This window comes from Salmo salar, chromosome ssa17, assembly GCF_905237065.1.
Source record: "Salmo salar chromosome ssa17, Ssal_v3.1, whole genome shotgun sequence".
Classification (NCBI taxonomy): domain Eukaryota; kingdom Metazoa; phylum Chordata; class Actinopteri; order Salmoniformes; family Salmonidae; genus Salmo; species Salmo salar.
In genome coordinates, this window is record NC_059458.1 from 4,106,394 (window position 1) to 4,119,904 (window position 13,511).

Sequence of the window (13,511 nt, forward strand, 5' to 3'; positions counted from 1 at the left end):
TTGCAGTCATAGCAGATAATATTCAAATTTTTGGTGACTTTAATATTCACATGGAAAAGTCCACAGACCCACTCCAAAAGGCTTTCGGAGCCATCATCGACTCAGTGGGTTTTGTTCAACATGTCTCCGAACCTACTCACTGCCACAGTCATACTCTGAACCTAGTTTTGTCCCATGGAATAAATGTTGTGGATCTTAATATTTTTCCTCATAATCCTGGACTATCGGACCACCATTTTATTACGTTTGCAATCGCAACATAATCTGCTCAGACCCCAACCAAGGAGCATCAAAAGTCGTGCTATAAATTCTCAGACAACCCAAAGATTCCTTGATGCCCTTCCAGACTCCCTCTGACAGTTGTAGTTTGTTGTTGCTGATTGGGAGTCACACATAAGTAGCCTGTTTTTCCTTTGGGTTTTTGTGGGTGATTGTTTCTGTTGAGTGTTTTCTGTGTAGAGTTAATCCTGACAGGACTGTTTTGCTGTCGTCTTTTGTTTATTTTTGTAGTGTTCTCTTTTTCAATTAAATTTCAAAATGAATACACATCCTCCGCTGCATCTTGGTTTTCTTACGACGACAGCCCTTACACCACCTAACTGAGGAACTCAATTTAACCTTGCGCAATACCCTAGATGCAGTTGCAACCCTAAAAACTAAAAACATTTGTCATAAGAAACTAGCTTCCTGGTATACAGAAAATACCCGAGCTCTGAAGCAAGCTTCCAGAAAATTGGAACGGAAATGGTGCCACACCAAACTGGAAGTCTCCCGACTAGCTTGGAAAGACAGTACCGTGCAGTATCGAAAAGCCCTCACTGCTGTTCGATCATCCTATTTTTCCAACCTAATTGAGGAAAATAAGAACAATCCAAATGTAATTTTTGATACTGTCGCAAAGCTAACTAAAAAAGCAGCATTCCCCAAGTGTAACGCCCTGGCCATAGAGAGGGGTTTTTGTTCTTTATTTTGGTTAGGCCAGGGTGTTACATTGGGTGGGCGTTTTATGTGCATTTTTCTATGTTGGTTTGTTTCATTGATTTTGGCCGTGTGGCTTCCAATCAGGCACAGCTGTAGAGTGTTGTTGCTGATTGGGAGTCACACATAAGTGCCTGTGTTTCCGTTGGGGTTTTGTGGGTAATTGTTTCTGTTTAGTGTTTTGCAACTGACAGGACTGTTTGGCTGTCGTTTTTCTTGTTTTGTTTTGTATAGTGTTCTTTCTGTTATTAAATTCAATGATGAACACTAACTCCGCTGTACCTTGGTCTACTCTCTCTCTCCCCCGACGGCCGTTACACCAAGAGAGGATGGCTTTCACTTCAGCAGTAATAAATTCATAAACTTCTTTGAGGAAAAGATCATGATCATTAGAAAGCAAATTATGGACTCCTCTTTAAATCTGCGTATTCCTCCAAAGCTCAGTTGTCCTGAGTCTGCACAACTCTGTCAGGACCTAGGATCAAGGGAGACACTCAAGGGTTTTAGTACTATATCTCTTGACACAATGATGAAAATAATCATGGCCTCTAAAGTGGCAGTAATAAAGCCTCTCTTGAAAAAGCCAAACCTTGACCCAGAAAATATAAAAAACTATCGGCCTATATCGAATCTCCCATTCCTCTCAAAAACAATTCACTCACTGCCTTCCTGAAGACAAACAATGTATACGAAATGCTTCAGTCTGGTTTTAGACCCCATCATAGCACTGAGACTGCACTTGTGAAGGTCGTAAATGACCTTTTAATGGCGTCAGACCCAGGCTCTGCATCTGTCCTCATGCTCCTAGACCTTAGTGCTGCTTTTGATACCATCAATCACCACATTCTTTTGGAGAGATTGGAAACCCAAATTGGTCTACACGGACAAGTTCTGGCATGGTTTAGATCTTATCTGTCGGAAAGATATCAGTTTGTCTCTGTGAATGGTTTGTCCTCTGACAAATCAACTGTAAATTTCGGTGTTCCTCAAGGTTCCGTTTTAGGACCACTATTGTTTTCACTATATATTTTACCTCTTGGGGATGTCATTCGAAAACATAATGTTAACTTTCACTGCTAAGCGGATGACACACAGCTGTACATTTCAATGAAACATGGTGAAGCCCCAAAATTGCCCTACCTGGAAGCTTGTGTTTCAGACATAAGGAAGTGGATGGCTGCAAACGTTCTACTTTTAAACTTGGACAAAACAGAGATGCTTGTTCTTGGTCCCAAGAAACAAAGAGATCTTCTGTTGAATCTGACAATTAATCTTGATGGTTGTACAGTCGTCTCAAATGAAACTGTGAAGGACCTCGGCGTTACTCTGGACCCTGATCTCTCTTTTGACGAACATATCAAGATTGTTTCAAGGACAGCTTTTTTTCGATCTGCGTAACATTGCAAAGATCAGAAGTTTTCTGTCCAAAATTGATGCAGAAAAATGTATCCATGCTTTTGTTACTTCTAGGTTAGACTACTGCAATGCTCTACTTTCCGGCTACCCGGTTAAAGCACTAAATAAACTTCAGTTAGTGCTAAATACGGCTGCTAGAATCCTGACTAGAACCAAAATAATGTATCATATTACTCCAGTGCTAGCCTCCCTACACTGGCTTCCTGTTAAGGCAAGGGCTGATTTCAAGGTTTTACTGCTAACCTACAAAGCATTACATGGGCTTGCTCCTACATATCTTTCCGATTTGGTCCTGCCGTACATACCTACACATACGCTACGGTCACAAGACGCAGGCCTCCTAATTGTCCCTAGAATTTCTAAGCAAATAGCTGGAGGCAGGGCTTTCTCCTATAGAGCTCAATTTTTATGGAATGGTCTGCCTACCCATGTGAGAGACGCAGACTCTGTCTCAACAATTAAGTCTTTATTGAAGACTCATCTCTTCAGTAGGTCCTATGATTGAGTGTAGTCTGGCCCAGGAGTGTGAAGGTGAACGGAAAGGCACTGGAGCAACGAACCACCCTTGCTGTCTCTGCCTAGCCGGTTCCCCTCTCTCCACTGGGATTCTCTGTCACTGGCTTACTGGTGCTCTTCCATGCCGTCCCTAGGAGGGGTGCGCCACTTCAGTGGGTTGAGTCACTGACGTGGTCTTCCTGTCTGGGTTGGCGCCCCCCCCTTGGGTTGTGCCGCGGCGGAGATCTTTGTGGGCTATATTCGGCCTTGTCTCAGGATGGTAAGTTGGTGGTTGAAGATATCCCTCTAGTGGTGTGGGGGCTGTGCTTTGGCAAAGTGGGTGGGGTTATATCCTGCCTGTTTGGCCCAGTCCGGGGTTATCATTGGATGGGGTCACAGTGTCTCCTGACCCTTCCTGTCTCAGCCTCCAGTATTTATGCTGCAGTAGTTTATGTGTCGGGGGGCTAGGGTCAGTCTGTAATATCTGGAGTATTTCTCCAGTGTCCTGTGGGAATTTAAGTATGCTCTCTCTAATTCTCCCTTTCTTTCTTTCTTTCTTTCTTTCTTTCTTTCTTTCTTTCTTTCTTTCTTTCTTTCTTTCTTTCTTTCTTTCTTTCTTTCTTTCTTTCTTTCTTTCTTTCTATCTTTCTTTCTTTCTTTCTTTCTTTCTTTCTTTCTTTCTCTCTCCCTCCCTCGGGGGACCTGAGCCCTAGGACCATGCCTCAGGACTACCTGGCATGATGACTCCTTGCTGTCCCCAGTCCACCTGGCCGTGCTGCTGCTCCAGTTTCAACTGTTCTGCCTGCGGCTATGGAACCCTGACCTGTTCACCGGACGTACTACCTGTCCCAGACCTGCTGTTTTCAACTCTCTAGAGACAGCAGGAGCGGTAGAAATACTCTCAAAGATTGGCTATGAAAAGCCAACTGACATGTACTCCTGAGGTGCTGACCTGTTGCACCCTCGACAACTACTGTGATTATTATTATTTGACCATGCTCGTCATTTATGAACATTTGATCATCTTGGCCATGTTCTGTTATAATCTCCACCCGGCACAGCCAGAAGAGGACTGGCCACCCCTCATAGCCTGGTTCCTCTCTAAGTTTCTTCCTAGGTTTTGGCCTTTCTGGGGAGTTTTTCCTAGCCACCGTGCTTCTACACCTGCATTGCTTGCTGTTTTGGGTTTTAGGCTGGGTTTCTGTACAGCACTTTGAGATATCAGCTGATGTAAGAAGGGCTATATAAAATAATTTGATTTGATTTATCAACCAGGGGTACTTGAGAAGACTCATGAGACCATAGGCTTACTGGTAAAATGCACATGAGGGGGTCCTTCAGGCGCACTCCAGGCAGAGCAAAATTCAGTTGGTGGTACAGTAACCGCTGGCCTAGAGGATTCAGAACAGCAATAACATATTGAACCATTGGAATGGGATTTTGCTATGAGGAATGTTAGGTGAACCTTGACCTGTAGTTTATATGTATGGAGTGGTAGGGTTAGGACTAGAACACACACACTGTGATAGGTGAGAGGTCGTGGTACCTGTGTCACAGTTACTACTACCAGTTGGGTTTATGGGGTGAGATGTGAGAGGTTAAAGATGAAAGGTGAGAGGTCGTGGTACCTTTGTCACAGTTAGTACTACCAGTGGGGGTTACGGGGTTAACGGTAAACGGTATAACACCGACTCCAGAACCTGGGAGCAGCCGCAGGAACAGCAATGTCAGGAGAACGTTAGGAAAACACACAGGTTAACGTTGGTTTAGAACACATTTTAACACACACAGAGTAATCAGCGCAGTGGCATGCACAGCCAGACAGTGTTCTCTGAGACTGGGGAAGACAGCCAGACGGCCAAACACTCAGGATCACTACACACTGATGCACCAAGGCTCATTCTCACTGGACAAACTCTAAACACCAAGCATCACCATTTGCCAAACTGTAACAAACGTAGCATTCCCATTGGCCAAACTGGTCAAGCAGGCAAGCGGGCAAGGAGGCAGAGCTGCTGTTATTACTGGGAGAGCAGACTGGGTCTATTGTCTTCACCTTTACATGTCAAATTAGTGTGTTTAATGGGACAGTTCACACAAGATACAAACTGCCTTCATCTTCTGGACACCTAGAAAGTACAGTATGGATTCAGAGAGTCAGGTTAGCTACAGTGTATCATCATAGAGTCTAAAACAATGGGAATGGTAGGACCGCTGTCTGCATGCTTTTATTCTCCAGATAACTGTGAGGTATGACAATTTCCCCACTAAATAAAATATTTTCTAAATCAACAGTAAAATCCTCCTTTAATATTATCACGACGTGTATCAGGACCATCAGGCAGATCTAGGACCACCCCTAGAACAGAGGCTGCTGGGAAGTGTAGTAAGTCATGCTGGTTGTTGCCAGCCAACCACAAGCTTTTACTCTGTCCAAGGCTGCAACAGGCCGCACCCCCCAACCAGTCAGCCAATAAGCCCAACCACTGCCAGGCAACGCCCTGCCCACCCCTGTGATTGACAGCCGAAAGCGTATGAGAAGCGAATGTGATTGGTCACTCACACGTCCTGCAGCAGCCATCCACATAGCTCTGGACCACGCCCCCATTCTGCAATGATTGAGGCAAAGTTACAGACAGACCTCACTGTGTGTGAATGTCAGTGAGAGAGAGAGAGAGAGTGAGAGAGAGAGAGAGAGTACCTGAGTGCACTCTGTGTCGTTGAAGGGGGGGCAGACCACCCCTGAGGCCAGCATCACAGTTCCCACTGTCGTCTCCACACAATCATACCGCGTACAGTTATCCACCCAGGAGCTCCCTGCCTGTATATACACACACACACACACACACACACACACACACACACACACACACACACACACACACACACACACACACACACACACACACACACACACACACAGTAAAAGTTAGCCATCCAGGATTTCCCCGTCTACACACAAAGTGTTTGTGTGTTAGGTAGAGTGTGTGTCCATTTGGCAGTATAATGATGTGTGTGTGTTCTCACAGTGAAGAGCTCAGTGGTTCCGTTGTCGTTGTTGAAAGAACAGGAGACATTCTTACAGGAGCCACAGCACACCTGAGGATCTGATGATGCTACGTACAGCTGGTGCTAATAGAGAGAGAGAGGGGGGGATTCCAGAAGAATTTACCTAGCTCCGATCAGGATGGAAGTTTGTGGTGTGTGTGTTTGTGAGAGAGAAACACATACCTGGCCACACTTCTGAGAGCAGTTGACAGCGGACACGTCCATGGCATAGTATCCAGTGTGTGTGTCACGATGTGTCAGACAATGGACGGTGTAACACAGCTCTCCTTCATAGTACTGAATCAGGCTCTGGCCCGGACCCAGCACCGTGACTCCCTGGAACACACACACCTCTGCCTTCTCTACACACACAGGTCAGGGCTCAGGAGTTAGGTAGCCTAGCAGTGTGTCTGTGCATAGTGTGTGTGTGTGTGTGTCTGTGCATAGTGTGTATGTGTATGGACTTACTGCAGGTGTAGAGGAGGCAGCCACAGGTGCTTCTGCTGTCTGCGACCTCCACCTGTACCTCCCCCTGAGAGACCAGAGACGTTACTATGACCACACACACACACACACACACACACACACACACACACACACACACACACACACACACACACACACACACACACACACACACACACACACACACACACACACACACACACACACACACACACACACACACACACACACACACACGGACAATGCTGAAGCTGACTGACTCACCACCTGACAGACTGGGAGAGAGCTGTCCTCACACTGGCACTCTGAGAGGAGGAGAAAAAGACTGGGTTTACTACACAGCTGGAGGCCGACAACAGTGTTCTCTGTTTGGACTACAAGATTCTTTCAAAGAGACAGTTCTGGGCATGTTGGTATGTGTGTGTATTTAGATGTGTGTGTGTGCAACTCCTGCGAGTGCAAAAGTGTGTGTGTGTGTGTGTGTGTGTGTGTACCACAGTGACGGTCGGGGCAGCAGTGTCCAGGTAGGGTTGTTTGGATCAGAGACAGACCAGGAGAACAGCTCAGAGACGACTCAGGACACAGGTTCACGTCACACACTGCACACAGGAGGACATTGCGCTAAACATCAACACTGTGTGTCTATAGTGTGTACAGCTTGTGTAGAGTATAATGTTTGTGTGTGTTACCACAGTGGTATTGAGGGCAGCAGCTGTGGGTGGTGTTCTGATCCACAGCCAGTATCTCTCCATAAGAACAGGACGGCACGGGCTCGATACACGACTCACACACTGCAGAGAGAACACACACATACCACTGACTGTGTTTACATTTCCTTTACAACTTGTACCCCAAGTCTAGCTACAGTAATGTTGGATGGAGACGGTAGACCCATTAAGAAGTATAAGGTTTGACCTTACCACACAGGAAGGAGTAACAGCAGGAGTTGTCCTCACGAACCTCCACTAGGAACTGATCTTCTCTACAGTCAGGGGCGGTGAGGGGGGGACAGGCATGGGGGTCGCACTCTGGGACACACCAATCACAGGACTCAGTTATTAAAACACACCTAACAAAACCATAAAATGATGAAAGATATTATGTTTTGGTTCAGTACCTACCACAACGGTACTCTGGGCAGCAGGACAGGGCACTGTAACCAATTACCAGCCGGTTCCCATTCTCACAGGGCGGAGCCTCACTCTCACAGATGGTCAGATTACATTCTGAGGAGAACGAGAGAGAGGGAAAGAGAGAGAGAGTAGGTGTGTTCATGTCGGTGTCTAACCATGCATATATATGTGTGTGTGCTCACCACAGATCTTCTTGGGGCAGCAAGCCCCCTCCTCCAGGACATCCAGTACGTACTCTCCCTCCCTCTCACACAGCAGAGTGGGACTAATGCTACAGTCAGGTTCTACTGCCACCACAGAACCGTTCTCCAGGCAGCGGAACAGACAGCAGCTACGCAATGACCCGTTCCACACCTCCCCAGGGGCCCGCGGAGACCCCTCGTTATCAGTGCACACTACACACATAGACACAGACACACACGTTAACAGTACACACTAAACAACACAACCTGAACTACACAGTCATACAGAGCACCAGCTCACAGCATTGACATACTAGAGCTGACATGTAACTGACATAGAGTTGACATACTCACCACACTGCTCCTCTGTGACGCAGTAAGAGGAGTCTGCTCGGTGCAGGATGGTTCCAGAGCGACACACACACTCCTCTCTGATGTGGGAGCAGGTGGTCTCCTCATAGAACTCTCTGTTCTGACAGGTCCGGGTGGTACAGGTCGACACACACGCCTGGTACTCCCTACCTGGGGGACACCTCAATGCTACACACGCACATGCACACACACACAGACGCATGAGCACACACACGCAGACGCATGCGCACACACACACACCGCAAGAACACACATTTGTGTCATCACCAGCTAATGCAGACCTGATGTGTCTATGTACTGGTGTGTATTGGTGTGTGTGTGAGTGAGTGAGTGAGTGAGTGAGTGAGTGAGTGAGTGAGTGAGTGAGTGAGTGAGTGAGTGAGTGAGTGAGTGAGTGAGTGAGTGGTGTGTGTGTGTGTGTGTGTGTGTGTGTGTGTGTGTGTGTGTGTGTACAAGGTCCTTACGACAGAAGTTGTGTCGTCTCCAGGTGATGCAGACTTGGTAAGTGTAGCAGACAGCTACGTAGGCTGCCAGGAAGTCACACTGGTGGGCCTTATAGTGAAGGTCGCCTGCCCACATCACATCACAGAACTGTTCTGGAGAGACCTTGCTGTGGCAGGGAGTGAAGGGTCTCTGTCTGAGCATGGAGAGACAGGTAGAGCAGTCTCCAGTGGTACAGTTGTCTCCGATGCGTCGTGTGTGTTCTGTGTCCTCTGAGGTTTGGACCCTCCAGGCCTGCAGGAACAGACCCAGGTCTGCCACCTCCCTCACCACCGTACCGTTAGGCAGCTTCAGGTCATCCGCCGGGTTCCCGTCACAACACCCTGGGAGACACACCAGCAGGCACATGCACAGCTCAAGTTTAGAGAGGAGTAGAAGATGCTTGTCACGCCTGCTCCCCATCATTACGCACACCTGCTACTCCCCATCATTACGCACACCTGCTACTCCCCATCATTACGCACACCTGCTACTCCCCATCATTACGCACACCTGCTACTCCCCATCATTACGCACACCTGCTACTCCCCATCATTATGCACACCTGCTACTCCCCATCATTACGCACACCTGCTACTCCCCATCGTTACGCACACCTGCTACTCCCCATCGTTACGCACACCTGCTACTCCCCATCGTTACGCACACCTGCTACTCCCCATCATTACGCACACCTGCTACTCCCCATCATTACGCACACCTGCTACTCCCCATCATTACGCACACTTGCTACTCCCCATCATTACGCACACCTGCTACTCCCCATCATTACGCACACCTGCTACTCCCCATCATTACGCACACCTGCTACTCCCCATCATTACGCACACTTGCTACTCCCCATCATTACGCACGCTGCTCCCCATCATTACGCAGACTGCTCCCCATCATTACGCACACTGCTCCCCATCATTACGCATACTGCTCCACGTCATTACGCACATTGCTCCCCATCATCACGCACACTGCTCCCCATCATTGCACACACCTGCTCCACATCATTAAGCACACCTGGACCTCATTATCACCTTTATTTCTCTCCCTTTATTTAGCAGTCTGTAGCCTAAGTCATCAGGCAGCATTGTTTCCATTCACGTTCTGTAAGCATCTCATGTTTTGTTTCTATGCATTCTTTATTATTTTATCGCCTTTTATGCTCGCGTTGAGGCAAGTAACACGGAAGCATGCATGAGAGCACCAGCTGTTCCGGATGACTGTGTGATCACGCTCTCCGTAACCAATGTTTTTATTTTTAAGTTAAAACGGGTTTAAGTTTGCCTGCATTAAAGTCCCTGGCCACTAGGAGCACCACTTCTGGATGAGCATTTTCTTGTTTGCTTATGGCCTTATACAGTTTGTTGAGTGTGGTCTTAGTGCCAGCATCGGTTTGTGGTGGTAAATAGACGGCTACAAAAAATGTAGATGAGAACTCTCTTGGTAGATAGTGTGGTCTACTGTACAGCTTATCATGAGGTACTCTACCTCAGGCGAGCAATATCTTGAGACTTCCTTAATATTAAACATCGCACACCAGCTGTTATTGACAAATAGACACACACCACCACCCCTCGTCTTACCGGACATATCTGTTCTGTCCTGCCAATGCAAGGAAAACCCAGCTAACTGTAGCATTGTCTCGAATGGAGCTCATCCAGTTTATTCTCCAGTGATTGCATGTAGGCCAATGGAACAAATGGTAGAGGCGGGTTACCCACTCGCCGCCAAATTTTCACAAGGCACCCGGATCTGCTCCCCCTGTATCTCCGTCTTTTCTTCATACAAATGACGGAGATTTGGGCCTGGTCCAGGAGGAACAGTATATCCTTTGCGTCAGACTCATTGTCCAGTTCAAGGTGAATAATTGCTGTTCTGATATCCAGAAGCTCTTTTTGGTCATAAGAGACAAAGCAGCAACATTACTTACAAGATAAGTTACAAACAATGCGAAAAAACACACAAAATAGCACAATTGGTGAGGAGCCTGTAAAACAGCAGCCATCCCCTCTGGCGCCATTATTGCTTTCTCGTTACTGATCTCGCTCCGTCTGATGGTTTCACCACTATTATGGTTGTTGTGGACAGATTCTCTAAATCCTGCAGTTTTATCCCTCTCTCTGGTCTCCCTACCGCGCTCCAGGTTGATGAGGCACTGTTCCAGCAGGCCTTCCGGCACTATGGCCTTCCGGAGGACATCGTCTCCGACTGTGACCCCCAATTCACGTCATGGGTATTGAAAGCCTTCAAGGAGAAACTGGGGGCCACGGCCAGCCTCACATCCGGGTACCGGCCTCAGTCCAGCGGGCAGCTGGAGAGTACCAATTAGGAGCTGGGGAGGTTCCTTAGGAGTCCCTTCCAGGACCGGCAGGGGGAGTGGGGCTTCGGAGAGGAGGTTTGGATTGCTGCCCACGTGAGGCTCCAGCTTGCCGTCCGTCACCAGAAGGAGCAGGTGGATCGCCACCGCAGTGAGGCTCCCGTGTTCCATCCTGGTGATCGCGTCTGGCTCTCCATCAGGGACCTCCCGCACCGCCTGCCCTGCCGGAAGGTGAGCCCCCAGTTTGTGGGGCCCTTCAAGGTCCTCCAGTGGGTCAATGAGGTAACTTATCGCTTACAACCCACCAACTACCGGATCTCACCCTCTTTTCATGTATCCCTCCTCAGGCTGGTGGTTCCTGGTCCCCTGGCTGGTGTCGTTCCCTGCGACACCCCTCCACCTCCCCTGGATATCCATGGGACTCCAGCCTATGCCGTCAGGTCCTTCCTGGACTCCCAATGTCATGGGGGTCGGCTTCAGTACCTGGTGGACTTGGAGGGGTAGGGCTCTGAGGAGCGTTGTTGGGTCCCGGCGGCTGACATCCTGGACCCCAAAATCATCCGGGATTTCCATCTCCGCCGTCCGAACCAGCCCACTCCTCGCCCTCGGGGCTGAGGAACCCCATCCCTCCTCACTCCCCCTCTCCTCCTCTCCGTTCTCTGCCCTCACCCTCCACCCCCCCTGTGACCGAGCACACTTCACCTGCAGAATTTCCCTCAGTCTCCCCCTCTCCCTCACCCACCACTACCAGTAGCACCACTGGGGTCACAAAACCAACCTTGACCTCTGCAGAGGTCTACTACTCTCTACTAACCACCGGCCCTGGCTATCTCGTTACACACACCTGGACCACATTATCACCTTTATTTCTCTCCCTTTATTTAGCACTCTGTAGCCTAAGTCATCAGACAGCATTGTTTCCATTCACGTTCTGTACGCATCTCATGTTTTGTTTCTCTGCATTCTTTATTATTAAACTCACCTTCTGCACCTGCTTCCGGACTCCCGGCGTATTAGTGACAGTGCTCAACTAAAGTGAGACAACGTGCAAACCCAAAATTTGTAAGAGCATCGACAAGAAATAGGCCCTACTCTCGCTCACAATTTTAAAACTTTATTTATACAACTATTAAGGATGCATGCACACACACACTGAAGAACTAGGCCAAAAATAAGGTATGGTCAGGAATGAGAGAAACTTTCCCTCTTCTCCAGATTCATTAAATCATGCTAGTGGACTTCATACACCTGATCTGACAGTGAAGGATGAACATGTCAGTGTAAATGCCAAATCTAGCTAATTTCATGGATGTCTTACCACAGAGGCCTCTAGTAGGAGCAGATGTATTGGAGGGGGTGGTGTATTGCAGCACCATGATTCCAGTGCTGTGGTACCACTGTATATTGACTCCTCCAGGAGTGGTGATCAGGTACATACTGCCTGTGTCCTCTACTGACAAGGCCTTGCGGGAGAATGGCAGCCGTGCTTTGATGTGGTTCACTGACACCTGGACACGCATACACACGCGCACATGCACACACACACACACACACACACACACACGCGCACGCACGCACGCACACACACGCACACACACACACACACACACACACACAGAGAGAGATAGCATGAGCAGTGTTGTACAGTGTGGTAAAAGTTCAGTATGTGACCAGTTATCAGTCGGATGCGGTCAGTGATGGTCACCTTGCGGTCTAGGCGGTTGATGATAATCCTGTAGGACGGAGTAGTGATGTTCAACTTCTTAAAACACAAACCTGACGTCCCACCACTAGGGCTCTGAGAGAGGGAGAGAGGCCCTGGTCAGAATGAACACTATCATCATCACATACATGATGATTAGATGTTAAAGGGAAACTTACCGGTCGTCTGATGGAGTTGACGCTCTAAATAGGAATCAAGACAAAGCCAACAGATCAGTCAGGAGCTTATAGCATCCCATAACAGTTTATAACCCCTCTATAATAACGTAAAGTACTATAACAACTACATCAGCATATAACACCTTCTAACAGTCTGTGTACCTGGCTGGTAGGGCATTTATCCACTGTTCCTATGATGTTCTCTCTGGGCAGGTAGACCAGGATGTAGGAGCCATTATCATACAGCGCCACGTTGTTACCGTCAAACGTTATCACACGCAGGTCTGACATCACCGAGCAGCGACCTAACACACACACACACACAAACACGGAAACACACACAACGCGGATAGGCAAATACACACAAACACGGTATGTAAAGTGTGTTTGTGTATGTACAGTAGTGTGTGTTCTTACAGGGGCACTGCCAGAGCGGGCAGCAGGGGTCGGTGTTGGTGAGGACAGCCATGCCCAGCAGAGAGCAGCGAGGAGGAGTGGTGTTGTACCGACAGTGGAGGGAGGAGTTATGGAGGAGCAGCTCCCCATTAAAACAGATCAGCTCTGTACACTCATCTACACGGTAGGAGTACGGGGGCTGGAGAGAACAGAGAGAAAGAGAGAGAGATCAAGAAATTCAGCTACTGGCAGAGGGAGTTCTCCACGGCTGCATGCTCTGCCCTCTTATCTTCTCCATACGCACTGGCTCTCACTGATTGGCTCTTACTGTGC

General features: G+C 48.2%; 1 protein-coding gene across 1 annotated transcript in view; it reads right to left on the reverse strand.

Annotated features, from left to right (window-relative positions):
* Nucleotides 1–13,511, reverse strand: part of LOC123728314 (otogelin-like protein) — a 57,591-nt gene that overhangs the window by 3,931 nt on the left and 40,149 nt on the right. The window contains 18 exon segments of the mRNA XM_045700359.1: nt 5,453–5,498; nt 5,591–5,710; nt 5,917–6,021; nt 6,121–6,299; nt 6,406–6,469; nt 6,667–6,707; nt 6,897–7,001; nt 7,092–7,193; nt 7,323–7,430; nt 7,524–7,628; nt 7,718–7,930; nt 8,072–8,257; nt 8,554–8,913; nt 12,220–12,409; nt 12,607–12,699; nt 12,783–12,806; nt 12,945–13,087; nt 13,200–13,377. Coding sequence (XP_045556315.1) covers nt 5,453–5,498; nt 5,591–5,710; nt 5,917–6,021; nt 6,121–6,299; nt 6,406–6,469; nt 6,667–6,707; nt 6,897–7,001; nt 7,092–7,193; nt 7,323–7,430; nt 7,524–7,628; nt 7,718–7,930; nt 8,072–8,257; nt 8,554–8,913; nt 12,220–12,409; nt 12,607–12,699; nt 12,783–12,806; nt 12,945–13,087; nt 13,200–13,377 — 2,362 coding nt within the window.